The sequence below is a fragment of the Mustela erminea genome, chromosome 10, assembly GCF_009829155.1.
Source record: "Mustela erminea isolate mMusErm1 chromosome 10, mMusErm1.Pri, whole genome shotgun sequence".
Taxonomy (NCBI): Eukaryota; Metazoa; Chordata; class Mammalia; order Carnivora; family Mustelidae; genus Mustela; species Mustela erminea.
In genome coordinates this window covers 1,014,704-1,040,742 of record NC_045623.1, presented here as the reverse complement: position 1 = coordinate 1,040,742, position 26,039 = coordinate 1,014,704, and the positions used below count along the sequence as shown (strand labels likewise).

The 26,039-nt window shown below is 44.2% G+C and overlaps 2 protein-coding genes across 5 annotated transcripts; both read right to left on the bottom strand.

Annotated features, from left to right (window-relative positions):
- Positions 1-1,008: 1,008 nt before the first annotated feature.
- MRPS21 (mitochondrial ribosomal protein S21) lies at positions 1,009-13,716 on the bottom strand. 3 transcript variants are annotated; one of them, XM_032301388.1, is made up of 3 exons: positions 13,637-13,716; positions 13,092-13,207; positions 1,009-1,297 (listed from the first exon to the last, which is right to left on the bottom strand). In XM_032301388.1, exons 2-3 carry the CDS (start codon positions 13,172-13,174, stop codon positions 1,117-1,119), a joined length of 264 nt encoding a protein of 87 aa, XP_032157279.1. In that variant the 5' UTR covers positions 13,175-13,207; positions 13,637-13,716; the 3' UTR covers positions 1,009-1,116. The 3 variants fall into 3 exon arrangements, with proteins under 3 accessions (XP_032157279.1, XP_032157280.1, XP_032157281.1); XM_032301389.1 differs by having other exon boundaries at positions 13,528-13,642; XM_032301390.1 differs by lacking the exon at positions 13,637-13,716 and adding an exon at positions 13,294-13,520.
- A 6,735-nt stretch (positions 13,717-20,451) lies between these two features.
- Positions 20,452-25,799, bottom strand: CIART (circadian associated repressor of transcription). 2 transcript variants are annotated; one of them, XM_032301379.1, is made up of 6 exons: positions 24,401-25,799; positions 23,444-23,869; positions 23,200-23,275; positions 22,891-22,969; positions 22,662-22,773; positions 20,452-21,193 (listed from the first exon to the last, which is right to left on the bottom strand). In XM_032301379.1, the coding sequence occupies exons 2-6, from the start codon at positions 23,807-23,809 to the stop codon at positions 20,669-20,671; spliced, it is 1,158 nt and encodes a 385-aa protein (XP_032157270.1). In that variant the 5' UTR covers positions 23,810-23,869; positions 24,401-25,799; the 3' UTR covers positions 20,452-20,668. The 2 variants fall into 2 exon arrangements, with proteins under 2 accessions (XP_032157270.1, XP_032157271.1); XM_032301380.1 differs by having other exon boundaries at positions 24,459-25,798.
- Between the last annotated feature and the right edge of the window lie 240 nt (positions 25,800-26,039).

Here is a 26,039-nt window from a genome sequence, read left to right as displayed (position 1 = left end):
AGTAGACTCCTTTAGGAAAACTAAAGGATGGGGTGCCTGGATGGCTCAGTCGTTAAGCGCCTGCCTTCGGCTCAGGTGACAATCCCAGCATCTTGGGATCAAGCCCCACAGTGGGCTCCCTGCTCAGCAGGAAGCCTGCTTCTCCCTCCTCCCTCCCCACCTTGTGTTCCCTCTCTCGCTCTCTGTCAAAATAAATAAATAAAATATTTGGGAATAAAAAAAAAGAAAGAAAACAGATTTGTCTTAAGGATTCCTCTGCATAAGGATTCCATCACTCTAGTCTCATCGGTGGGTGTTTCAGTAGCAAAATTTATTCCAAATATGTAGATGCCTCCTCTCCTTTTGTCTAACAGCTGGGAGGAGGGGAGAGTTCAGGAAAGAGTAACAGATGCTTTTCCAATAATGTCTTGCTTTGGGTTTTGTAAGAATTGAGTAGGAAATGATAGATATATTCCACTACATTTTAGAAAAGTTCCTTACTTCTCCTAGACTAAAGCATTTTATTACAGCTAAATATACATAAAATTTGCCATTTTCACCATTTAAGTGTACAGTTCAGTAGCATTAAGTACATTCACATTATTGTGCAAGTATCACCACCATCTGTCTCTAGAACTTCTTCAGCTTCCCCAACTGAAATTCTGTACCCACTTAACACGAATTCCCCATTCTCTACTCCCAACCAGCCCTTGGCAACCACCATTCTACTCCTAGACTATTTTTTTTTTTAAAGATTTTATTTATTTATTTGAGAGAGAGAGAGTGAGAGAGAACATGAGCGAGGAGAAGGTCAGAGAGAGAAGCAGACTCCCCGCGGAGCTGGGAGCCCGAATGTGGGACTCGATCCCAGGACTCCGGGATCATGACCTGAGCCGAAGGCAGTCGTCCAACCAACTGAGCCACCCAGGCGTCCCTCCTAGACTATTTTTTGACTTAGTTTCTCTTTCACACAATAGAACAGAGTGTCCATTGCTAACTATGGGATTCCTTCTATATATGCAGGCCTTCTTGCTTATACGGGATTTAATTTATTATAAGAAAGGTAAGAGAAAATGGGATTGGAGAAAGGAGACACCTAGATAGGGATTTTCATACTGGGCCTACTATCCACAGGCCTCAGCAGCCCTGCCATGGATCCGGCCGATTCTTCCGCATCAAGAAGTTGATCTTGCGAGCCATTTCCATGTTGTAGATTCGCCGACAGGTTTCGTAGCTTTCCCTCTGTCGTCGGCGACAAGGCTTTTCGTAGTACCGCCGTCGCTTAATGTCCTCAATGAGCCCATCCATGGTGAGGATTCTGTATAAAGGCAGGCGATGAAGTTAGAAATCTGGGCTCATTATTATTCTTTTCCAGTTTCACAGATGGCCAGAAGTCAACTGATCAAACAACTGACGTCTATAAAAATTATGATGTGAAATGATGGTTATACAGCATTAATTGCCTACTTATCGAGGCCTCAAATAGGAATTTGTGCGAAATACCAAAGCAATTAATGACACAATCCTTGCTCTTGGGGAGTTTATAATCAGGGTCATATTTTCAACCTTTATTCTCCTACAGCACATCTGAAGAATGTGACACAGTCCTTATAAACAGTGGCTCTCTATGGCAGTGATTTTCAACCAAAGGATCATTTCAGAATCTTCAGATGGGGTGACTCATTTGTAGTAGGAAAAACAAATCACTGCGGGTGACTCCTGCTTCAGCCTTAGTGGCAAATGCTGCCCCGTCCCTACAGTTTAATGGACACAGCTGAAGTCTGTAGGCTTGAGATATTTCTGGACCTAATTAACACAAGGAGAGAAGAGGCCTTCATCACACCAATGATACAAATGGGAGTGGAGTATTAAGTAACAGCCTCACCCACCATTTTCCCCATGTACCACATGCTCCAACCACACTAGTCTGCTGACTACTCCCTGAACACACTCTGGTACCAAGTCTTTATTCATACTGCTCCCTCAACCTAGAATGCCACCCCCACGTCCAGTTGCCAACCTTCTGAGTAAAATTTTCCTCCTCTTTTTGATGCCAAACCTAGATGTCACCTCTCCAAAAAGGCTTCTTGTCTTAGAGAAAATCATTTCTATTATTGTATACCTAGCTAGTAATTATTTCATTCCTCCATTCCATTAATTATTAATACAAATGTCTCCCTCATTAGACTGAAAATCTCTGAAGGAAGAAATGTTTTATTAATCTTTAAGGGTCTATAAAATTGAGCTCAATCTGTTTTTTTTTCTTGCCCACCCAATGCAGTTACAATGCAGTTCCTCTTGTTGCACATATTTTTTCCTTTTCAAATTTTTATTGAAATTCTAGTTAGTTGGGATGCCTGGGTGGCTCAGTCAGTTAAGTGTCTGCCTTTGGCTCAGGTCATATCCTAGGGTCCTGGGATGGAATCCCACATCAGGCTGCCTGCTCAGCAGGGAACCTGCTTCTCCCTTTGCCTGCCACTCTCCCTGCTCGTGCTTTGTCTCTCTGACAAATAAATAAATAAAATCTTAAAAAAAAAAAAAAGAAAAAAAGAAATCCTACTTTGTTTTTTTTTTTTTTAAGATTTTATTTATTTATTTGTCAGAGAGGGAGAGAGAGCGAGCACGGGCAGAGTGGCAGACAGAGTCAGAGGGACAAGCAGGCTCCCTGCGGAGCAAGGAGCCCGATGTGGGACTCGATCCCAGGACGCTGGGATCATGACCTGAGTCGAAGGCAGCTGCTTAACCAACTGAGCCACCCAGGCGTCCCAAAAAAAGAAATTCTAATTAGTTAACATATAGTATAATATTGGTTTTAGGAGGAGAATTTAATGATTACATATTTATTACATTACATATAACACCTACTGCTCTTCACTTAGCCCATTCCTTACCCACCTCCTTTTATCAATTCTCAGTTTGTTTTCTATCGTTAAGTGTCTCTTATGGTTTGCTTCCCCCCTGCTCTCTTCTTCCTTCCCAAATGTTCATCAGTTTTGTTTCTTAAATTCCACATGAGTGAAATCATATGGTATTTGTCTTTCTCTGCCTGACTTCTCTCACTTAGCATAATACACTCTAGCTATATCCACATCACTGCAAATGGCAAGATTTCACTCTTTTTGATGGCTCAGTAACATACACACCCACCCACCCACCCCCATCTTCTATGTCCATTCACCAGTCTATGGACATTTGGGCTCTTTCCACAGTTTGGCTATTGTTGATAATGCTGCTACAAACATCGGGGTGCATGTACCCCTCTGAACCTGTCTTTTTTTATTCTTTGGGTAAATACCCAGCAGTGCAATTGCAGGGTCGTTGGTACTCTTGTTCGATTTATAACACATCTAACTCAAACTTACCTCTTTGTTCTTCCACAAAGACACTGGAGCTTATTCTATAAACTACTCAATCCCTCTGGCTCTATTCTGTAATTTGTTGCTTCCTCTCATCTAGAGGCATCTGCTGCCGCCGCCCTCCATTTCTGACATTGTTTACATGGCCCCTTTCCTGCTCACCCTGTTCTTTCATTACAGGTAAAAAGCAAGTCACAAACACAGTTGGAGTTAAGGAGGTTAAGTGGAAGAAGGGAGATAGAGGAAAAAGAAAATCAAAATAAGAGAAACCACCAGCTACTTCTGCCCAGTGGGAAGCCCTATTTCTTGCTGCTATGTTATACTATAAAGCCCAAGATAACAACTACAGAATGAATATGAACTTGAAAAAAGATGTGAGCTTTAGGTAAATTACAAATGTGAATAGACATGGGAACCACTGTCCTATGGGATCCTCTCCCAGGCTCCTGCTGTTTAATATCAAGAATGCTCTATAGGCTACTAGAAAATCTTATTTGTATAAATCAGTCTGTTTAGGTATTAGTGGTAGGAAAATAGGAGGCAAGGGAATTGCTGAAATTCCCAGAAGCAGGAGAAGCAGATAATTCAGGTTCTACTGGAAACACAGTCATGCTCAGAAGTCACGTGGACCCAACACTAGAATCTTACAATAGAGAAGTGAGGCACCAAAGCCTAAAAGACTCCATACCCTGGCCCATAAAGGTCTCCTTTGCTAACGTTAGTCCTTAATTTACTCTTGAATGTTGGTATTCCTCCAGATTCTGACTAAAAACCTTCTTTCTACACCTTCTTAAGGAGGTTCTACCCGACCCCCTTAACCTTTGCCAGTGAGCCTCAACACTAATGCACAATGGAATTATCCCTTAAAAGGTTTTTAAAAGACTACTTATTCCTGGGGCACCTGGATGGCTCAGTTGGCTGAGCAGCCAACTCTTGGTTTCGGCTTGGGTCATGATCTTGGGGTCCTGGGATTAAGCCCTGCGGCGGGGCTCCACACTCAATGGGAGTCAGCTAGGAGGTTATTTCCCCTCTGCCTTTCCCATAACTTGCACAGACGCACGCATGTGCTCACGTGCATGCACATAAGCTTGCTCTCTCAAATAAATTTTTTTTTTTTAAAGTACTGACTCCTGGGCCCTATTCCTCAAAGATTCTGATTTAATTGGTCTAGCATGGAATTATGCACTGGAGATGTTTTAAAAGACTCCCAGGTGGGATGCCTGGGTGGCTCAGGAGGTTAAGCCGCTGCCTTTAGCTCAGGTCATGATCCCAGGGTCCCGGGATCAAGTCCTGCATCAGATTCCTTACTCAGTGGGGAACATGCTTCTTCCTCTCTGTCTGCGCCCCTGCTCATGCTCTCTCTCACTCTCTATCTTAAAAAAAAAAAAAAAAAAAAAAAAGTGATCACCTTAGCAAATGCCTGTGTAAATGCTTGTATGATCAGGTAAAAAAAGAAAAAAAAAAAGCAAGGTAAGAAAAAAGTACAGAAGGATTTAAGAATGGAGGAAGGGAAAGAATGAAAAGATCATGGTCCCCAATATAATGATGGGATAACTAAATGGTGTTCCCTGGATGGCTCTAACTACTCTAGCGAACACTTACCCAGCTCTTTTTAGTTATCCAAAAAAGCTCCAGAGTCCCTACAGTAGAGACATCTACTCAACTCATTTTTTAAAAAAGATTTGTTTATTTGACACAGAGAGAGAGAGAGAGAGAGAGATCACAAGTAGGCAGAGAGGCAGGCAGAGAAAGAGGGGGAAGCAGGCTCCCCGCTGAGCAGAGAGGCAGATATGGGGCTTGATCCCAGGACCCTAGGATCATGACCTGAGCCGAAGGCAGAGTCTTAACCCACTGGGCCACCCAGGCACCCATCAATTCATTTCTAATAAAAAAAAATTGCAAGAGCTTTGCAGACCTGATGAAGTAATGATGCTTCTGCTTCCAAAGGTAGTTCAGGGACAGGCAGACCAACAGGCTAAACAGATCAGCCTGGAGTTCGGGTGCTTGGCAACCTAACACTGAAGGAGAAATCGGCTGCCAATTTTAGTTAAATTCATCAGATTATGTAAAAGGAGCTAAGCTGCCCAGGCTGGGGGAGGTTGGAAGTGGCAAACTCACATGTCAGCATAGCCAGCCTACTTCAGGATAACGTGTATGCACGAGGACTCACTGGGCCCCAAAGTTCGCCTACCAGGAATAAAAAGAGGTCAACTAGGCACACTTCCAGGGTGCTTGCCTTTCCTTGCTTGGGGGCTAGACAATCATACAGGCCTTCCTAGCAACCCCCACTCTCCATGTCCTCATCCCAGGGCAGGAATGAGGGCCCTTGGTTATATAACAAACATTTTGTGGTGGTCTCATTGAACAGACATATAGCCTGTTTCCTTTTCAAGACTGCCTTTGTGCTCCAAACACGCCAAAGCTTTAACGACCTCTCTCTCACTTGCTCTCCTACCTACTGTTGTAATAACACCACAGGACATTCAACTAATTTTTTAAACTACCAACCATCAGAAAGCTGGGAGAGATAAGAAGCCTGGGATATAATAAAGAATACAGAATACAGAAGAAGTGTGATACAGAAAAGGTGGCCAAAGAGGATATAAAAAAAAGCAGAGAAAAATAAGAAAAGTGCATCAGAAAATACTGTGTTTGACTGACAGGAAGACTGGGATACTCCAGAACTAGCTGGATTCACATTTTCAAGCTTAAAAGTCCTTGCCTAGAAAATTATTCTAAGAGCAAAATATTTGTCCATTTTCTCCCCCTGAAACTAAAATACAATTTATAGCATATAATACTCCAAGTTAAAAGGAAGAGAAATGTAGCTTCCTTAAAGACGGAACGTAAATTGAGAAAATAAGTATCCTCCCCAAAGACTATAAAAATCACTACTGTAACACTGCTCCAACCTGGCACCTTCCAACAACATACACCGCTCTTTTTCTTTTTTTAATTCTTTTTTCAAAGATTTTATTTATTTATTTTTAATAAAGATTTTATTTATTTATTTGAGAGACAGAGATCACAAGTAGGCAGAGAAGCAGGCAGAGAGAGAGGAGGAAGCAGGCTCCCCACCAAGCAGAGAGCCCAATTTGGGGCTCGATCCCAGAACCCTGGGATCATGACCTGAACGGAAGGCAGAGGCTTTAACCCACTGAGCCATCCAGGTGCCCTGAAGATTTTATTAATTTATTTGAGAGGAAAAAGAGAGAGAAAAAAGTTGAGGGTAGGGGCAGAGGGAGAGGGAGAAGCAGACTCCCTGGTAAGCAGGGAGCCCAATGTGGGGCTTGATCCCAAGATCCTGAGATCATGACCTGAGCTGAAGGCAGACGCTTAACCGACTGAGCCACCAAGCACCCCAACAACATGCACATCTTGCACTGCTTTCCTAGATAATCCCAACCACACAGTATTAATTTTCTAAATTTGTAAGAAAGCTGAAAAGAGTTAATCACACCCCAGGCTCTGAGTCTCTAGGACTTGAATCTTTTCATATATTTTTCTTTCCAACCATTCCTCTTCTTTCTGATCAAATTCTTTCCTTTTTAAGTAATATATAGTTTTTCCCCAAAAGCTATTTCTAAATTGGCATTTTAATCCCTGAAATGAAGAAAAATAAAGCCACTTTTTTTTTTCCTGTATACATTTATATATTTATTTTAGAGACGGGGGAGAGAGAGACAGGCAGGAGAGGTAGAGGTGGGGGAGAGGGAGAGAGAATCCTCAAGCTGACTCCAATAAGCAAGGAGTGTGATGTGGGGGTCAATCCCAGGACCCTAAGATCATAACCTGAACCAAAATCAAGAGTCTGCCACTTAACCGTACGAACCACCCAGGCCACCCAGTAATGCCATATTTCTTTTCTTTTCTTTTCTTTTTTTTAAAAGATTTTATTTATTTGAGAGAGTGTGAGAGAGAGAGCATGGGTGGGGGGAAGGGTCAGAAGGAGAAGCAGGCTCCCTGTCAAGCAGGGAGCCCGATGTGGGACTCCATCTCGGGACTCCAGGATCATGACTTGAGCCACCCACGTGCCCCAATGCCACATTTCTTAATTAGGATACTTGACAGTGTGCCAAGGGTATAATCCAGAGACAGAAGTCTCTGGATAAATTTGATGCATTTGCCCAGAGCTCTAATTTTAACTTGAATAGGGGCAGAGGTGCTAGCCCTAGAACAGATGTAATGGCAATGGATTAAAAAAAAAATCACTTAAAACTTTAATTAAAAGAAGAGAGACTTCAAAGAGCTTCCATGTTTGCTTATAGTAGCAAAACCCCTATAGTTCCTTTGCTCTCCTTTGTTGTTAAGGATACTTCAGTGAAAAGGTTTGACAAATACTAAAGTAAGAGACTGAAAAAGATAAAGAAATATCTACATTCATTAAATAGACATTTATTGAGAGCTTTCTATGGGCCACTTTGGCATATGCAAGGGATATACAAATGAAAATGCACAGGTCTCTGCCTTTAAGAAAGTCATTAGAATCTTGGCTCAACATTAAAATCTGATGGGACATTTTTTTTTTTTTTTATTTTTCAAGACTTTATTAGTCAGAGAGAGAGAAAAAGACAGAGCACAAGCAGGAAGAGCAGCAGGCAGAGGGAGGAGAAGGAGGCTTCCTGCTGAGCAAGGAGCCCGACACAGGACTCAATCCCAGGACCTGGGATCAGGAGCTGAAGGCAGAAGCTTAACCAACTAAGCCACCCAGGCGTCCTCATGGTATATTTTAAAAATACTGGTCAGCTGCAACTGCCCAGACTTAGTCTCAGGCTAGGCCCTGGGATCAAGAATTTTTTTGGAAGGTTCCCCAAGTAATTCTAAACTGGTAGTCAGAGTTGAAAACCACATGGTGTCACAATGACCAATCTCCTATGGTTTCTGACTAAAATTATTAGGTATACCTAGGAAAGAAGTATGCATAAACTGCCATTCATCTACAAAAAGAGAATCTTGAAAGAATTATGGGGCTGCTGTTTAACAAAAAGAAGAACAAAAGAGAGAGAGAAAAAAAAAAAAGACAGGAATGTGAAAACAGATTCCTAAGAACAAGAAGTGAGATAGTACCAGGCCAGGCCAGATGGCAGAAAGAATCCAAACATGCCTCACCTTCTGCCACTTATTTATTCTTCCCTCACCTGCCACCCACTTGCATCTGGAATCAGGAAGAATTTTTAGATAAAATGAAAAAAAAAAAAAAAAAACAGCAAAAGAAAAACTAATGTTTATTAAAATAAAAATATAATTGGATTTGGGGAGATGCAGATAAATAGAGGTTTGGTTCTAAGTTAATAAGAACAATCTTAGACAAAGACAATGGAAAAGTCTTCTCTCAGAAGACAGAAGGCCTAATTCAGGTCTGACATCAATGGAAAGATGAATTCCTTAAGGCAGGAAATTAGAGATATTTTGTTTTTCAGGTTTTAAACTTTTCTAACTGGAAATGGAGATGAAAGAGCACAGCAGGGGCTCCTGGGTAGCTCAGTGGGTTAAGCATCTGCCTTCAGCTCAGGTCATGATCCCAGGGTCCTGGGATTGAGCCCTGTATCAGCTCTCTGCTCAGCAGGAAGTCTGCTTCCTCCTCTGCCTGCCTCTCCCCTTGCCTGTGTGCCTCTCTCTCTCTGGGTCAAATAAAATCTTAAAAAAAAAAAAAAAAAAAAAGAACAGACCATACAGAAGGAATAAATGCTATTATTTCAAAATGAGATTAGCAATAGGCTAAATAGAAGAGCCTTTGTTGGAAAGTATCACTCTATAAGAGCCTATAAGAGGGGATGCCTGGGTGGCTCAGTTGGTTAAGCCACTGCCTTCAGCTCAGGTCATGATCCCAGAGTCCTGGGATTGAATCCCGTATTGGTCTTCCCCTGCTTTGCGGGGAGCCTGTTTCTCTTTCTACCTCTGCCTCTCCCCCTGCTTGTGCTCTCTTTCTCTCTGTCAAATAAATAAGTAAAATCTTAAAAAAAAAAAAAAAAAGAGTCTATAAGAAAAGTCATTCCAGTATCAGTAGCAAACTGGACTGTCCTGACAAAATAAAGCTTAATTTTCTCACTTTTTCATCTCCAGGCCACCTTGAGCATAACCTAATGATCAAGGAAGACAGGGAAAAAACAGCTAATGTAAATTCTTTATCATTCAAAATAAATAAATAAATTACCCACAAGCAAAACCAAAAGGGTTAAAACTTCCTTATGATGAGTTCCAGCTTATGATAATAGCTAACACACAATGCCTACTATGTGCCAAGCACTCTTCTAAACAATTTAATCATATTAACTAATTTAATCCTCACATCATCCCCAAGAGGTAGGTACTATTATTAGTTCTACTTTACAGAGGAAGAAACTGAGGCAGAGAGAGAGACATTGTAGCTTATGATAGATCATGCAGCTAATGAATGGCAGAGCTGAAATCTGTCCAAACTGGGCCATCTGCTTCAGGGTCTGTGCTTTTTTTTTTTTTTTTGGATTTACTTATTTTAGGGGCACCTGGGTGGCTCAGTTGGGTATCTGCAGGGTCCTGGGATCAAACTCCATATCAGGCTCTCTACACAGCAGAGAGCCTGCTTCTCCCTCTCCCTCTGCCTGCTGCTCTGCCTGCTTGTGCTCTCTCTCCCTCTCTCTATCAAATAAATCAATATTTTTTTTTAAAGAATTTATTTATTTATTTGAGAGAGAGAGACAGTGAGAGAGAGCATGAGCGAGGAGAAGGTCAGAGGGAGAAGCAGACTCCCTATGGAGCTGGGAGCCTGATGCGGGACTCCATCCCGGGACTCCGGGATCATGACCTGAGCCGAAGGCAACCGTCCAACCACCCAGGCGTCCCTAAATCAATAAAATCTTTAAAAAATAGATTTATTTGAGAGACAGAGAGTGAGTGCACGCAAGCAAGGGGAGGGGTAGGGGGGTAGGGGAGAGGGAGAGAGAAAATCTCCAGCAGTCTCCCCCTTGAGTGCAGAGCCTAACTTAGGTCTCAATCCCATGACCCCAAGATCATGACCTGAGCTGAAATCAAGAAACGGTTATTCAACTGACTGAGCCACTCAGATATGGGGATGCAGGAGTGTCTGTGCTCTTATATTCAAGCCATGACTACAGTCAAAAGTATTAAAGTTGTAGCTACTTTCTTGATACAAATATAAGAAAGAGTTCAATAAATAGTTCTGCACCACAAACTGTTCCTTTATTCCTTGCCAAAGTAGCTCATTTCTTAAAAATCAAATTTTTGCTTTTGTGTTATTTGCACTTTAGGAACAGGTAGTTTAGGGGAGCCTAAGCTAAGCCTTTAGAAATTTGTTTTACCATCAAGTAATAGCTGGCCTTTGACATCAGTCAATAATACAAACATCTCAATCACCCTGGCTAACAGTCCCCTCTAAATCCACCAAAATAAATCACAAAAAGACTTTGGGGAAAGATCAGAAAAAGGGTGGAGGAATCTGCAAGACTTCCTTTTCCCAAATTCAGCATTTCATCTCATTGGCTAATTCACTACTGAGTCTATAAAGACATTCATTTTGTGCTTATAATATATGAGCACAGAAAGGTCATTAGACATTTTGAGCCTCTCACAGACATGCCACTAGGTCTGAAATAGGAAAAGAGTTGGGAATGAGCCGCGATAGAAAAAAAATGATATAGGATATCTTACCACACGGTACTTAACTGATTACCTTTAGGGAACAGCTTCTATGCAAGGATATAACTAGTATGCACAGACATAGAATGAGGTAATGGGGCTGACCTAAAACCAGATCCTTTTATTTTTATTTATTTATATTTTTTAAATAAAGTTTTTTTTTTTTTTTTTTTAATTTAACAGAGAGAGAGATCAGAAGCAGGCAGAGAAGCAGGAGTGAGAGAGGGAGAGGCAGGCTCCCCACCAGGCAGGGAGCCCGATGCGGGGCTTGATCCCAGGGTCCTGGGATCATGACCGAAGCCGAAAGCAGAGGCCCAACCCACTGAGCCACCCAAGCGCCCCGACCAGATCCTTTTTTTTTTTTTTTTTTTTTTTTTTTTAAAGATTTTATTTATTTATTTGACAGAGAGAAATCACAAGTAGTCAGAGAGGCAGGCATAGAGAGAGAGAGAGGGAAGCAGGCTCCCTGCTGAGCAGAGAGCCCGATGCGGGACTCGATCCCAGGACCCTGAGATCATGACCTGAGCCGAAGGCAGCGGCTTAACCCACTGAGCCACCCAGGCGCCCCCGACCAGATCCTTTTAAAAGACACACAAATCTTGGGGTGCCTGGGTGGCTCAGTTAGTTAACTGTCTGCCTTCAGCTCAGGTCATGATCCCAGGGTCCTGGGATCAAGCCCTGCATGGGGCTCCATGCACAGCAGGAAGCCTGCTTCTCTCTCTCCCTCTGCTCTCCTACTCCTGCTCTGTCGCTCTCTATCTCAGATAACTAACCAACTAACTAAAAATAAATAAATAAATAAAAGACACACGATCCATCTTGAGCCTGCAAGTGCTTCTCAATTACACAGCTTGACAGCATAGTTGCCCTCATTTACTATGGTCTTCTGCCATCCAACCCTCCACACCTAAAACTCTTTGCTAAGAACTAGTTTTTTTACTTACCTTCTCGGTCCCCAAGAATAACACTAATAAACCCAGTCAAATACAGATTCTTAACAGGAAAATGACTGCCATAAGTGTCTACATTTCCAGAGGAACCAGTAAGCAATTTAGTGATATAAAGCAAAGAACACTGCAGTAGAAAGGTGTGATTTATGTTCCTCTCTACTGTTCAATAATTGTGTGATCCAAGAAGCATAATTTCCATGTGCTATATTTCCACTTGTGTAATAAAGCTATCACCTTACTGGCCTTAAGGCAGAAGGACAGCTCATGTATTCTCTTAAGATCTCTTTCATACAATTCTTTGACAATTTAATTCCACAAGGATTTGTTTCTTTCACACTAGGGAGAGAAAATGATGAAGCAAGCCAGAAAGTCAAAATCCTTACAATCAGTGATAAGGGAAGACTAAGGCACTATTGGCCTGAGAATGTACAACAGTAAGGTACTCTTTATTACAGCCCTTCTACATCTCTTAGTCTAGCATTCAAAACCTTTCAAAACAGCTCTTCTAGGGGCGCTTGGGTGGCTCAGTGGGTTAAAGCCTCTGCCTTCAGTCATGATCCCAGAGTCCTGGGATTGAGCCCCACATCCGGCTCTCTGCTCAGTGGGGAGCCTGCTTCCACCTCTCTTTCTCTGCCTGCCTCTCAGCCTACTTGTGATCTCTGTCTGTCAAATAAATAAATAAAATCTTTTAAAAAACAAAAACAAAACAAAAAAAAGCTCTTCTAGTCCCAGTTCATTTCCATCTTTACGTTTTGCTTATGCTGTAACCTTTCCCTAAACTTGATACACTTTTCCATTTCTTGCTTGCTTCTCCAAGATCCCAAATCTGAATTAATCTTGCCATTAGCCTTGCTCTACACCAATCCCACCCTCGACCTTCTGTTATCATATACTACATCCTTGCTTCCCCACAACTTTACACTTTGATTTTCCCTTTGGGTTCCTTAGGTCTTGGGGGAGAGAATTCAGGCTCTGTATAAACAAACCTCATACAATCAGGTTTGGGGGAAAAGTCCATTTTAAAGATAATAAACTAAGGCGCTGAAAAGTTTCAAGAGACTGTGAATACCTGGGTTGCCAGAGATTTGAGAACGATCTATGACGGGGGAAGGGAGAAAACAGCCACCCAAGAACTTTCTAAGAGAGCTTTTCTAGGCACAATTCTGGTTACCTGTTCAGGGTCCTGTAGGCACCTTCCATGTTCCCTTCCTGTACCATCACAGTCCTGGCAATGAACTTCAGATGTTTTGCCATGACCTTGGAATTTAAATCTTCACTCTGCAGCACCTAAAGAATAATGAATAAAGGGAAAGTATAGAGACCAGGTAAGAAAGAGAAACACAGCAGAATGCATACTCTACCGCGTGGCTTACTCAGGGTCTGGAAAAGCAACGTCCCCGGGAACAAGGGACACAGGGGCACGTGGAAGTCTTCATGTCCTAGAAAGGATACGCTAATCATAATCAAGGCTGCCTAGCTCTCTTTGCCAATACAACCCTAGCATCGGGAAGAAAAGAGATGGTAGCGGGGCGTCATCACGGAGATGTACGTGGCCGGGTACGGGAGGATCCGGACGCGCCACAGGGTACACTCCAGTTACCGCTCACCGTCCCAGGAGGGTTTGGGGTGGGAACTGGTACGAAATCTTTCTCAGGCAAGCTTCCCCCTCCCGCTACACCCGGCTTGCTTTCCCCATCCCCAAGCTCAGATCCTCACCCCACGCCCTCAGGAACCGGCCCCAGCAAAGGTAGCTCGCGGCCGGAAGCGGAAATACGTAATCTCTTGCGTCACGCGAAGAAATCCGGGCTGAAAGGAGAAAAACTGCCTGGAAACCATGGCAACATTCTTCCTGGCTCCAGCTGATGGCTTCTCCACGCCCTCCACCCCAATACCTCCAGCCCGGACTCTACACTTGATATTCGTTGCCTTAAACTCGCCCAAAACAGCTTCCTCGTTTTCTCATCCCTCGGTCTCAGAAGGTCAGCGCGATTCCCTACCCCTAATCCTATGAAATCTGTAATAGATATTTAAGTCACTTATTTTTCTGGAAGGAAAATGAGAGAAATAGGCAAAGCTTCCTGAACATGCTTCCTGTTTTCTCAAAGGACCAGATTCTTTGAGATCTGCTCTCCGGAAAAAACAGCTTCACGCCCCTCATCTGCTTAAAAACTAAGGAAAAGAGACGGAATGAACATAACATGACTTTCTCAAAACATCATCTGCCCAGGCATTTCACTAAATAAAGTGAGATTACTAAACAAAGAATTAGGAAACGCCTGAGGTTTTAGAATCGAAGACTTTTCTTTTTTCTTTCTTTCTTTTTTTAAATTAAGATTTTGTTCTTAAGCAATCTCCATACCAAAGGTGGGGCTTGAACCCACCCACTTCCCCCCCAGTCCCCTCCAAGCCCCCCAACCCCCATCCCCGAGATCGAGTCCGTTGCTCCACGGACTCAGCCAGCCACGCGCCTGAGTTGAAGACTTTTAGGACTACTATCCATTTAGCCTCCCAGTGAGACCTAGTAGTAATATTTCCTTTATTTCTTCACTGTGGAAACAGCTTTTCTTTTATTCATATGTTACTTAACATATCCATCTGTGGTTATTCACATAAATTCAGATCTAGTGGCTACTGGAAAACAGTAGAGAAAGACTCAAAAAAAGAAAGGCGCACAAGTGTCCCACACAGGGCACCTTGCTCAGCGGGGAGCCTGCTTCTCCCTCTGCACTCCTCCCTGCTCTATCGCGCTCTCTCTTTCTCTCTGACAAATAAATAAAATCTTTTTTTTTTTTAAGATTTTATCCGTTTATTTGACAGATCACAAGTAGGCAGAGAGGCAAGCAGATAGAGAGGGGGATGCAGGCTCCCTGCTGAGCGGAGAGCTGGATACCGGGCTCCATCCCAGGACCCTGGGATCATGACCTGAGCTGAAAGCAGAGGCTTTAACCCACTGAGCCACCCGGGTGCCCCTAAAGCAGAGATTTTAAAAAATATATATTAATTTATTTGACAGAGAGACACAGCGAGAGAGGGAACACAACCAGGGGGAGAGTGAGAGGGAGAAGCTGGCTTCCCATGGGGAGCAGGGAGCCCAATGCAGGGTCAATCCCAGGACCCTGGAATCATGACCTGAGACGCTTAATGACTGAGTCACCCAGGTGCCCCTCACTCCTGTTTTTGTAAATAAAACCTTATTAGAACACAGTTGTGCTCATTTGTTTACATATATTAGATATGACTGGTCTGGGCAACAATGGTAGATTTGGGTAGTTGCCTTTAATCACACAACATTTGTCATGGGAAAAAAATTTGTCATGGGAATCAAATGAGATAAAATAATTTTTTTTAAATAAAAGAAGAGGGAAAGTAACGTTTTTGAGAATCTGTTATATTCCAAAACCTGTATGGGCACTTTATGTGCATGGTCTCATTTGATGAAATAAAGGGCCAAAGACAGCTTATATATCATGTTTAGTGGAGAAAGTAATTGGTAGAAGGACTTGAGTTAGTCTCTTAAAAGGGGGTAGGGTTTAATTGACAGAAGCAAGAAAGGCTGGGCAAGGTGATGAGCATGAACAAAGGTTTAGAGTTAAAAAGTCTTAACTGTTCATCAAGGGTGAAAAAAAAGTGAACAGAGGTATCAAGTAGGGGAATAGAAGGAGAAACAAAGACTTTGACTAAAGGCTTTGAACTTCTCAAAGCACTGAGGAGCTGTTGAACAATTTGAATAGGAAATAACATGCGGGGGCACCTGGGTGGCTCAGTGGGTTAAGCCTCTGCCTTCAGCTGGGGTCATGATCTCAGGGTCCTGGGATCGAGGCCCACATCAGGCTCCCTCAGCAAGGAGACTGCTTCCCCCTCTCTCTGTCTGCCTCTTTGCCTATTTGTGATCTCTGTCAAATAAATAAATAAAATCTTTATTTAAGGGGCGCCTGGGTGGCTCAGTGGGTTAAAGCCTCTGCCTTCAGCTCAGGTCATGATCCCAGGGTCCTGGGATAGAGCCCTGCATCGGGCTCTCTGCTTGTCAGGGAGCCTGCTTCCCCTCCTCTCTCTCTGCCTGCCTCTCTGCCTACTTGTGATCTCTGTCTGTCAAATAAATAAAAATAAATTTTAAAAAATCTTTATTTAAAAAAGAAAAAGGAAGGGGCACCTGGGTGGCTCAGTGGGTTAAAGCCTCTGCCTTTGGCTCAGGTCATGATCCTGGGGTCCTGGGATCGAGCCCCGCATGGGGCTCTCTGCTCAACGGGGAGACTGCCTCCCTCTCTCTCTCTCTCTGCCTGCCTCTCTGCCTACTTGTGATCTCTGTCAAATAAATTATATCTTAAAAAAAAAAAAAGGAAATGACATGCAAAACACTGTTCTAGGAAAAGTACTCTGGTATCAGTGAGAAGGGATTAAAAGTAAGAGAGACTAATGTTATAATTAAAGTTTAGGCCAAAGATGTGGCAATGAAATGGGTAGGAAGAAATGGATTTTAAGAGACATTCCAGGGGCGTCTGGGTGGCTCAGTGGGTTAAGCCTTTGCCTTCGGCTCGGGTCATGATCCCAGGGTGCTGGGATCGAGCCCCACATCAGGCTTTCTGCTCAGCGGGGAGCCTGCTTCCTCCTCTCACTCTGCCTGCCTCTCTGCCTACTTGTGATCTCTCTGTCCAATAAATAAATAAAAATCTAAAAAAAAAAAAAACTCTTAAAAAAAAAAAAAGAGAGAGACATTCCAAATACGGAACAAAAAGGATTTGGTGGGACCCCTGGGTGGCTCAGTAGGTTGAACCTCTGCCTTCAGGTCGGTCCAGATGCCAGGGTCCTGGGACTGAGTCCCCGCATCAGATTTCTTGCTCAGCAGGAAGCCTGCTTCTCCCTCTGCTTATGCTCTCCTCTGACAAATAAAATCTTAAGAAAAAAAAAAATATATAGGATTTGGTGACTGAATGGCACCAAGTTTGAAGTTCAGTTATCTAGAAAAAATGATGGTAGCATAGATAGTGTTAACAGAAGAAAAAGCGTATAAAAAGGAAGAACAGGACATCTTTAAAGGAAAGATAATATTTTGATCGGTGACTTCTGGAAAAAGCACCAGACTGGAAACCCAGAGTTCTATACCCATGTTGTGTTGTCTTGCACAAGCCACCAAAATTTCCTCATCTAAAAAATTAGGGAGGTGATGGTGTGCCTGGATGGCTCAGTCGTTAAGTGTCAGCATCTGCCTTTGTCTCCGGTCATGATCCCAGGGTCCTGGGATCAAGTCCCACATTGGGCTCCCTGCTCAATGGGGAGCACTCCCTGCTCAGGGAGCTGCTTCTCCCTCTCCTCTCCCTCTGCTGTGTTCCTTCTCTCGCTATGTCTCTCTCTGTCAAATAAATAAAATCTTTAAAAAATAAAAATAAAAAATTAGGGGAGTGAATGATAACTCTTGGCTCTAAAATGCTGAAATTTTCAACAGTATTTAGGTGTCAATAACATATAAATAGAATTGTTCAGCAGAGATGTAGACTTTCAGTATGTCTTCCAGGGGAGAGAGTGGGACTAGAAATGGGGATTCAGAAGTCTTCAAAGTTGAGGCAATAAAACCATGAGACATGAAATCTTTAAGTGAAAGAATATAGTCAGAGAAGAGTAGAGGATCAAGGACTGAACCTAAGGGAATACCCACTCTCTAGAGCAGGCAGAAGTGGGGCCATTAAGGAATAGGGAAGTTGCTGCCAGGTAGGTAAGAGGAGGATTAGGATAGTGTGCTGTCATGGGATCCAAGGGAGGAGAGTTTCAGTAGGTAGCATCAAGAATGTCAAATGCTACAGAGAGCTTGAAGCAAATAGACTTTGTGCTTGGACTGTTGATTTGGTGGAAGCTACATTAGAATACCTGATCCTGGAGGCTCCTGAGTGGTTCAGTGCTTTAACTGTCTGCCTTTAGGTTTGGGTCATGATCTCAGGATCCTGGGTTCAAGCCCCTGCATTGGGCTCCCTGCTCGTATGGAGTCTGCTTCTCCCTCTGCCCCTCCCTGCTGCTTGTATGTGCATGCTCTCTTTGATAGATAAAATCTTTTCTTTTTTAATTTTTAAAAAAGATTTTATTTACTCATTTGAGAGAGAGAGAGCAAACACAAGCCAGGTTGGGGGGCGGGGTGGAGAATGGGGAAGGGGCAGAGGAAGCAGAAGATTCCTGGCTGAGCCGGGAACCCAACGCAGGGCTGGATCCTAGGATCCCAAGGATCCCTGGATCCTTGAGGAAAAGAGGAGAAGGAGGACAATCAGACTCAAGAGATGTTTTCTAGAAGGGGAGACCTGGTCTCACTTGTGGGAGGAATAAATATTATTTGTAGGAGAAAAAAATAAATAATTCAAGAACAATGTGAAGTTACAAGATAAAGAGGGAATAAATGATACAGCAAAAGTTCCAGAGGAGAAAGGTAATGCAGAGCACAAACGGAGAGGTTTGCCTTAGAAAGGAGGTCATGCGGCAAGCCTGGGGGCTCAATTGGTTAAGCATCTGCTTTTGGCTCAGGTCATGATCTCAGGGGTCCTGGGATTGAGCCCTGCATGCGGCTCCTTGCTTAGCAGGGAGTCTGCTTCTCCCTCTCCCTCTGCCCCTCTCTCTGCTCATGTTCCATATAAAATGAATGAAATGAAATTAATGAAATATGAAATGAAATTAATGAAATATGAAATGAAATGAAATAGAAAGGAGGTCATGTTCTCTGAAACCAAAGACAATTGTTCCCTGAGAACAGGGACTTGAGAAATAGGGGAAAGATGTATAACTAGCTGTGAGAAACATGCTAAGTAGCCAATAAACAATAACTAAAATGATCAAGTAGTCTGATACACTGCCAAGGCTTAGGATGGGAGAAGACATGGTTTTGGTGGAAACTGGGACAAATGAGTCAGTGTGATATACAGAGAAAGGTAGATATAGATAAATTAACAGACTGTCATGTTTGCCTCCTGATAACGCTGGGTAGCTTTCTTTACTCTTGCATACATTTAGTTGCAGCCTTTTTTTTTTTTTTAAGATTGATTTATATATTTTAGTGGGGGAAGGGCAGAGGGAGAGGGAGAGAGAGACTCTCAAGTAGGCTCCATGCCCAGCATGGGGTTTGATTTCACAACGGGAGCCAAAATCAAGAGTCGGATGCTTAAGCTTGACAGATTGAGCCACGCTGGTGCCCCTCCTGCAGCTTTTTGAAAAAAGATGTGGCCCAGTGTCTGAGGAGACTCCCCATTCGGACAGTTCTAGGGCACCACTTCCTCTTTGAAACAGACAATGACAGGGGCGCCTGGGTGGCTCAGTGGGTTAAGCCGCTGCCTTCGGCTCAGGTCATGATCTCGGGGTCCTGGGATCGAGTCCCGCATCGGGCTCTCTGCTCAGCAGGGAGCCTGCTTCCTCCTCTCTCTCTCTCTCTCTGCCTCTCTGCCTACTTGTGATCTCTCTCTGTCAAATAAATAAAATAAAATCTTTAAAAAAAAAAAAAAGAAACAGACAATGACAGTGGGTGTTCTGGTTCTTTTTTTTTTTTTTTTTTAAGATTTTTTATTTATTTATTTGACAGACAGAGATCACAAGTAGGCAGAGAGGCAGGCAGAGACAGAGAGAGTGGGAAGCAGGCTCCCCACTGAGCAGAGAGCCCGATGTAGGGCTCAATCCCAGGATCCTGGGATCATGACCTGAGCCAAAGACAGAGGCTTTAACCCACTGAGCCACCCAGGCGCCCCAGGGTGTTCTGGTTCTTGTGTCCCTCCTCTGCCCACAGAAGATGACATATGCATTTATCCACAAGCATCAACAGCTCTCATCAAAGCAGAGAGCTATCCCAGAGGAGAATCTGCTAGTCTGGGCCAGCTGGAAGACTACAAAAGGGAAAGGTACTAGTCTCTGAGACTAAATGAAAACACAAGTCCAATTCCAAACCCTGTAACCATCCCAGGAGTGGTCCCTAGGAAACCAGCTGTAGTCTCATTTGCTCTCCACAGAGAGGACTTTTGTCATCATTTTTGTCCACAGGATTTTTATCATCCCATCCAGACTTCTAACTTGCTGGAGCTCAGGTGCCTGGGTGGCTCAGTTCGTTGAGCAACTGCCTTCAGCTCAGGTCATGATCCTGGAGTCCCGGGATCAAGAACCGAATCGGGCTCCCTGCTTGGAGGGGAGTCTGCTTCTCCCTCTGACCTTATCCCTTCTCATGTTCTCTTTCTCTCAAAATAAATAAATAAATAAATAAAATCTTAAAAATATATATATATATATATATATATATATATATATATATATATATACATATATATATATATGGGCGCCTGGGTGGCTCAGTGGCTTAAGCTTCTGCCTTCTGTTCAGGTCATGATCCCAGGGTCCTTGGATTGAGCCCCACATCGGGCTCTCTGCTCAGTGGGGAGCCTGTTTCCCCCTCTCTCTCTGCCTTCCTCTTTGCCTACTTGAGATCTCTCTCTCTGTCAAATAAATAAATAAAATCTTAAAAAAAACATATATATATATATATATAACTTGCTGGAGCTCACTGTCACAAACATTCCCACCCCCTTCCTTCTCTGCAGCTCAGAGGATCGATACTGGTACTTAGAGCAGAAAGTTGCAACTTCCTTCAATCAACAAACTGTTTAGGTATAAAATTTCTTTAATCAAAAAGGACTTCTCTTCCCTCAACACAAATGCACACATTAAAAGTAAAAAAAAAAAATAGATGACAGAGACATATATTTACACAAATCAGAAACCACAGTCTCAAGTCCTGGATTAGGGGTTGAGAGAATGGACATCAGGAGCAACTGGAGGATGGCTTCTCCATTGCTCTAGCTGTCCCACAGTCATCTCTCTGACCATGGTGGGTAGACTAGGACCAGATCGGGTACAGCCCCAATCTGGTGGCAGAGTTACTGGCAAGTGGTGGCAATAAGGTCCATCTCCAGAGAGTTTCTTAGGATCACCAGGGATGACAGGAGATGCTGTAGTGGGTGGAACTGGAGAGGCTGGGGCAGAGTGGGTGAAGGGCTGCACTCCATGCTGGACAAAAAGGATGACACCAATGCTGGCTCCAGTGCCTAAAGGACCATGGCTAAAGGAAATGGTACCTGGGGAACTGAGGGGGGGGTTGCAAATTGGAGTGGTGTGGATCCAAGTCAGGTGCATAGTTGGCCATTCAGTGAGATGCCAAGGCTGCTTTGGTTTCAACAGTAGATGTCCTAGCTGTGTCTGGTCCGTCTTTTCCATGGGAGGTGCAGGAGAGGAAGCAGCTGAGGAACTGTGGTGGCTTGGAAAATGCTAGAAAGGGGAGACAAGAAGAAAAAAAAATATGTGAGAGAGCTTTCAGATTAATTCCACTTCGTTGCTTAAAACTTTTCTTTCCCTGGGGACTCTTTGCAATGGAAACATACCTCGTTTTATGCAACAGCTCATTTTCTGCCAGGCAATGATTAAAAGTTTTAATAACCTAATTATACTTTCATTTACTGAACCAATACTTGAAGGCTTGTTATGTACCACACACTATATCAGGCACTGGACATTCAGACAGGCAAAATAAAACAAACAGTCCCATAGGTTCTCACTGTTTTAAAAATAATTTGTTTTGGAGCTTCTTTCTTAAAAGTCTATTTTTAGTTGGAATCATCATTCACCAATTTCTGTATTTAAAATTTTTTTAAATATTTTATTTATTAATTTGACAGAGAGAAATCACAAGTAGATGGAGAGGCAGCCAGAGAGAGAGAGAGAGGGAAGCAGGCTCCCTGCTGAGCAGAGAGCCTGATATGGGACTCGATCCCAGGACCCTGAGAACATGACCTGAGCCGAAGGCAGCGGCTTAACCCACTGAGCCACCCAGGCGCCCCTGTATTTTAAATTTTAATTTCCCTTTGTTGAGTTTCTTAAATGTAAGTTAAAGATTTTATTTATTTATTTGAGAGACACAGTGGGAGAAGGAACACAAGCTGGGGGAGTGGGAGAGGGAGAAGCAGGCTCCTCGCTGAGCCAGGAGGCCATTGTGGGGCTCGGGGTTCCTGGCTCGATCCCAGGACCCTGGGACCATGGCCTGAGCCGAAGGCAGATGCTTAATGACTGAGCTACCCAGGCTCCCCTGCTTATTTTTAAGTGAGTTATTCCCACAGCAATAATGACTATGGTTAATAGAATACAAGAAGGACTGTCCATTATCTATAGGAGATTTTACCCTCCCTGTCATTCGAGGAGATAATAAATATCCTATTATTTGAAGGCACAAAAAAACAGGTCACTTCCACACAGGTCCTTCTATGCACACATGACAGCCTTCCTCCCCTCCCAGTGATATACTTGTTATGACCAGTCCTTGAAGCCCACCCTTCCAGAGGATTTGGTACAAGGATACTTGGGTAGGAGTAAAAAGAGGGAGAAGGAAAGAGTTTTAGGGCAACAGAGAAGAAAGGATTTATAGAGAAAAGCTAAGAACTCTTCCTGCATCACTCATTTGGCCAGGTGAAAAGCCTTCTGTATCTATGCAGAAAGCAGATAAGCTGCAACATGAAGGATAGGGTTAAACTTCATGAAGTTCTTTGTACTGATCAGAACAAAACAGAACAAAAACCATACAGGAATCAAGACAGTGTAGGAAGGTGAGGCATTCCCTCCCCTGAAAGGAAACCTGTTGGAAAAGAGGAAAAGACTCAAGAGAAAACAGAAGAAGGAACCCATTTCTGCAGGTACACTTTGTTTCCTTATTTCCCCACCCCCCCTCAGTTTTACAAGTTCTCACCTTGGTCAGCTGATGCCTGCTATTACCCAGTGATGACTTTTGGGCAGCTATATGAGGAAACCAAGTCTTTAACATCCCTTCTACCTGTAGCAAGGTTCCTAGGTAACGTTCCCTGTGAAAAAGACATTTCTTTAAAAAGCCATTAACTGTGAAAAAGCAACAAGACAGGATTATAGATATCTCCTTTTTTTTTTTACGAAGTACCGAGGAAAGAACCAGGGGAACTTACCCCATCTGTGGCTTCTGCAAAACACCTACAATACGCTGGATTCTATCCATTGCCACACTCTGCTGGAAACTGCTCAATCCTGGGGTCAGGGAGAGAGAAAGGCATCAGGGGTTGAGATTCAAGAATTTCGTCAGGGAAAGGAAGGACAGAACAGGGTTAGAATAAATGCACCTAAAGAAATTAAATCACAGATGCAGAAAGGTAATAATGTATCATATGAAGGTTTAAGAGAAATACACATTTAAAACATTGAGAGAAAGAGAAAGAGATGAACCTAGCCCAGATAATCGCAACTAATCAGATAATTACCTCTCTCAAATCGACCGGTCTTCAGCCCATTCAGTAGGTCTGTGAGAGGGCGAATGAATCCTTGAAGCTCTTTACACTGTAGGAAAACAGAACAAAGGCTATGAGAGGACTGAGAATTGCCCATACAGTACGGTTCCTCCCCACCTCCAAATCTGGGAACCAACATTATCTTCATAGGGTCCTTACTAACAATCTGGATGCTAAGTCATTCTAGTATTGTCTCCTTTCTCCTGCTTTCTCTTACCTTCTGAGCAAAAAGCAGGTCTCCTTCTGTGGTACAACCCTGGATGTTTATGTTGGGCTGTAATTCACCATCTCTTGATCTTTTGACCCCAGATCCTGCCAAAGGAGAGGCCAAGCACCGTTGTTCCAAGTGAGATGCTGTATGTTGGTTGCTGGAAACCTTGGGCCGTTGTCTGCAGCGGATAGGACCAGGGCTGGGCCGAGAACCTCCCCTTTGCCCGACAGGGTCGGACATGGGGTCATGGGTCTCCTTGTCCTCCCCCTCACTATCGGAGAGGAGGCCAAAGTCACTGTTCACTGGGGAGGTGGAAAAAGAGGAAGAGAGAGAGTAGGAAGAACAGGAGGAAACGCTAGCTGGAGAATCCATAGGTTCAGAAGCAGGGGCTGGAGAGCAACTCCCGGAGTACCCAAAAATCGGAACCTGCAACTGAAGAGCAAAGCGAGGGAGTTTGTAACCATAACCTGGAAATTAGGAAATGGATTGGGAGACTGGGGTGTACTGTGTGGGACGGTAATACCTCTTCTCTCCTCCCCAGCATTACATGTCTCAGAGACAATAGAAAAAATCATCTCCTCCTCCTGCCCGCCCCCCCTTCAGTTAAGAACCTGGACTAACCCTCTGGCCTCCGCAGAACAGTTTCTCAGTATGATACAGACTGTTCTTCCCTCCCCTCTGTTCAGAGTAAATTAACCGACTTGACACTATCCCCTGACAGTTGTTCGCCGGGTCTGTTCCCAGCCTGACCCTGCAGTGAAGGCTACTGGAGAACCCTAAATCCCCAGTAACCCACACAACTGTAGGGACGAATGACCCCGTAGGAACCACCCCCACAGGACCCTCCCGCCTCTTCCCAATCTTTCTCATCGGGATCTCTGAGCCGGGACCCTCTACAGTCGCGTCTGCCACGTGATGCTATCCTTCCCAATACCAAGATCTGCTTTCGGTCCCAAAACCTACTCCCTCCGGGTCTGATCCTCTCGCGCGGTTCGCTTCCTTATCCTGCAAGCCTCCTCACCCGTGCCGGTCCGCTCAGCCCAGGCTGTCTCCTGCTCCTTCTCTAACTCTGCGGGTCTCTGCTGCCCACCTCCGCCTCTCTCCCACTGGTCCCGCCCCTTCTCTCCCCCCTCCCCGACACGTGCGTCTGGGCACGTGCCTTACCCCTGCGTACACAGACCTCGCACCCTCATTGGCCGTCTAGCCGGTGGCACGTGACTCTTGTTACCGAAGTTCACATTCAATTTGCTACAGCCTACAGGGGCTCGGCCAATAGAGACCCAGGTAGATGACGATTGGCTGAAAGGGAATAATTCCGTGCCCCGCCCCTACATGCGGCCTGAGAACAGGACCCGGTGATGAGAAAAGGAGGAGGACGGGAAAAGAGTGGAAAAGGGCGGAGCCCGTGGCGTTAAATAGGATGATGGTGGGCAGAAGACGTGCGGTTGGAGTATGCAGACTGGTTGTGAGATCTGCGGGTCGCGTGTTGTGATGTGGGACTCGGGGTTCCTCCTCGGTAGCAGCGCCCCCCTCCCCCGCTGCTCCCCTCCCCTCTGAGCGCCTCATCTCACGAGGGCAGCACGTGGAAGCCATCAGCGACTGGAGTCTGCAACGTGTAGTGAGAGAATGGATGTATCCCACTGTGTATCCTCTCCCCCTCTGGGTCGCGCGGCCCTCGTGACTCTCGGGTTTCTGCTTCATCCTCTCCGCCTCCTCCTCCTACAAGTTGGGTGCCTCCTGCCCTACTGGGTGAGGAGGGTGGGGACTGCCGCCGAGAACACCGCGTCCTCTCGCGCACTCCCACTGGGGCGGCTCCTCTGGCCCTTTCCTTACATAACCCGCCACGCACGTTACCAGCTCAGATGCCAGCCAGCCACGACTCTAGAGGTCAAAGCCGAACTCGGTTGTTCCTGACTTTTCTATCCGGGCCCCTCGGCCCCTGCGCCCTGAATTCTGTGACTTCTAGCGCAGGGAACGGAGTATGGGTAGGTCCCTGATTTCCTAGTGGACATTTGTCCACCTTCGTTTCCTTTATTTGTTCCCTGGAGAAGATTCGAAAGGCTTGGAAGGAGGGATGGTGGCGAGTCCGGAGATGACAGAGTCAGGAATTTACTATTCAGTGCCCCTTGCAGTACTCAAAGTACAGCGCGGCGAAGGAGAGGCTCGGTGACCGAGGGTTGATTGAGGTTGTGGCACCGAAGAGACCGCAAGGGGGCAGACCAGTTCTGATTAGGGTCTCGAGGACAGAGAGTTAAAGTATGTCCCTGCCTGCCCTAATTAAGCGCTGGAAAAGGCACTTTGTTGGGGGTTGGGGGTGTAAGTGGAGGAGGGTGTGAATTTTTAAGATCTATTCTAAGTAGTTTTTAATATTTTACATATGTTTAACAATGTGCTTATTTTATAAAAAGAAAGAAGTGTTCTACAAAAACCTCAACTCTCTTTTCCCAAACACACTGTCTCAACACCGTGTGTAATAAAATATTAGAATTAGATGAAATTAACTGTCTGTTGGTGCTCTTCTCCATTCTTCACATTTCAGGTTTATTCACAGTCCTAACTATTCCCTCTAATTCTACTGCCACCTAACTCCCTTTCTATTCTA

Bases quoted from the DNA above. Each gene is read 5' to 3' on its own strand.
- MRPS21 (XM_032301388.1), bottom strand. From the start codon at position 13,174: ATGGCAAAACATCTGAAGTTCATTGCCAGGACTGTGATGGTACAGGAA. The intron at 1,298-13,091 runs GTAACCAGAATT...GCCTTTATACAG, and splicing joins GCCTACAGGACCCTGAACAG to AATCCTCACCATGGATGGGC.
- CIART (XM_032301379.1), bottom strand. From the start codon at position 23,809: ATGGATTCTCCAGCTAGCGTTTCCTCCTGTTCTTCCTACTCTCTCTCT. The intron at 22,970-23,199 runs GTAATTATCTGA...CCCTGACCCCAG, and splicing joins GACCGGTCGATTTGAGAGAG to GATTGAGCAGTTTCCAGCAG. The intron at 22,774-22,890 runs GTAAGTTCCCCT...TCTTTTTCACAG, and splicing joins TTGCAGAAGCCACAGATGGG to GGAACGTTACCTAGGAACCT.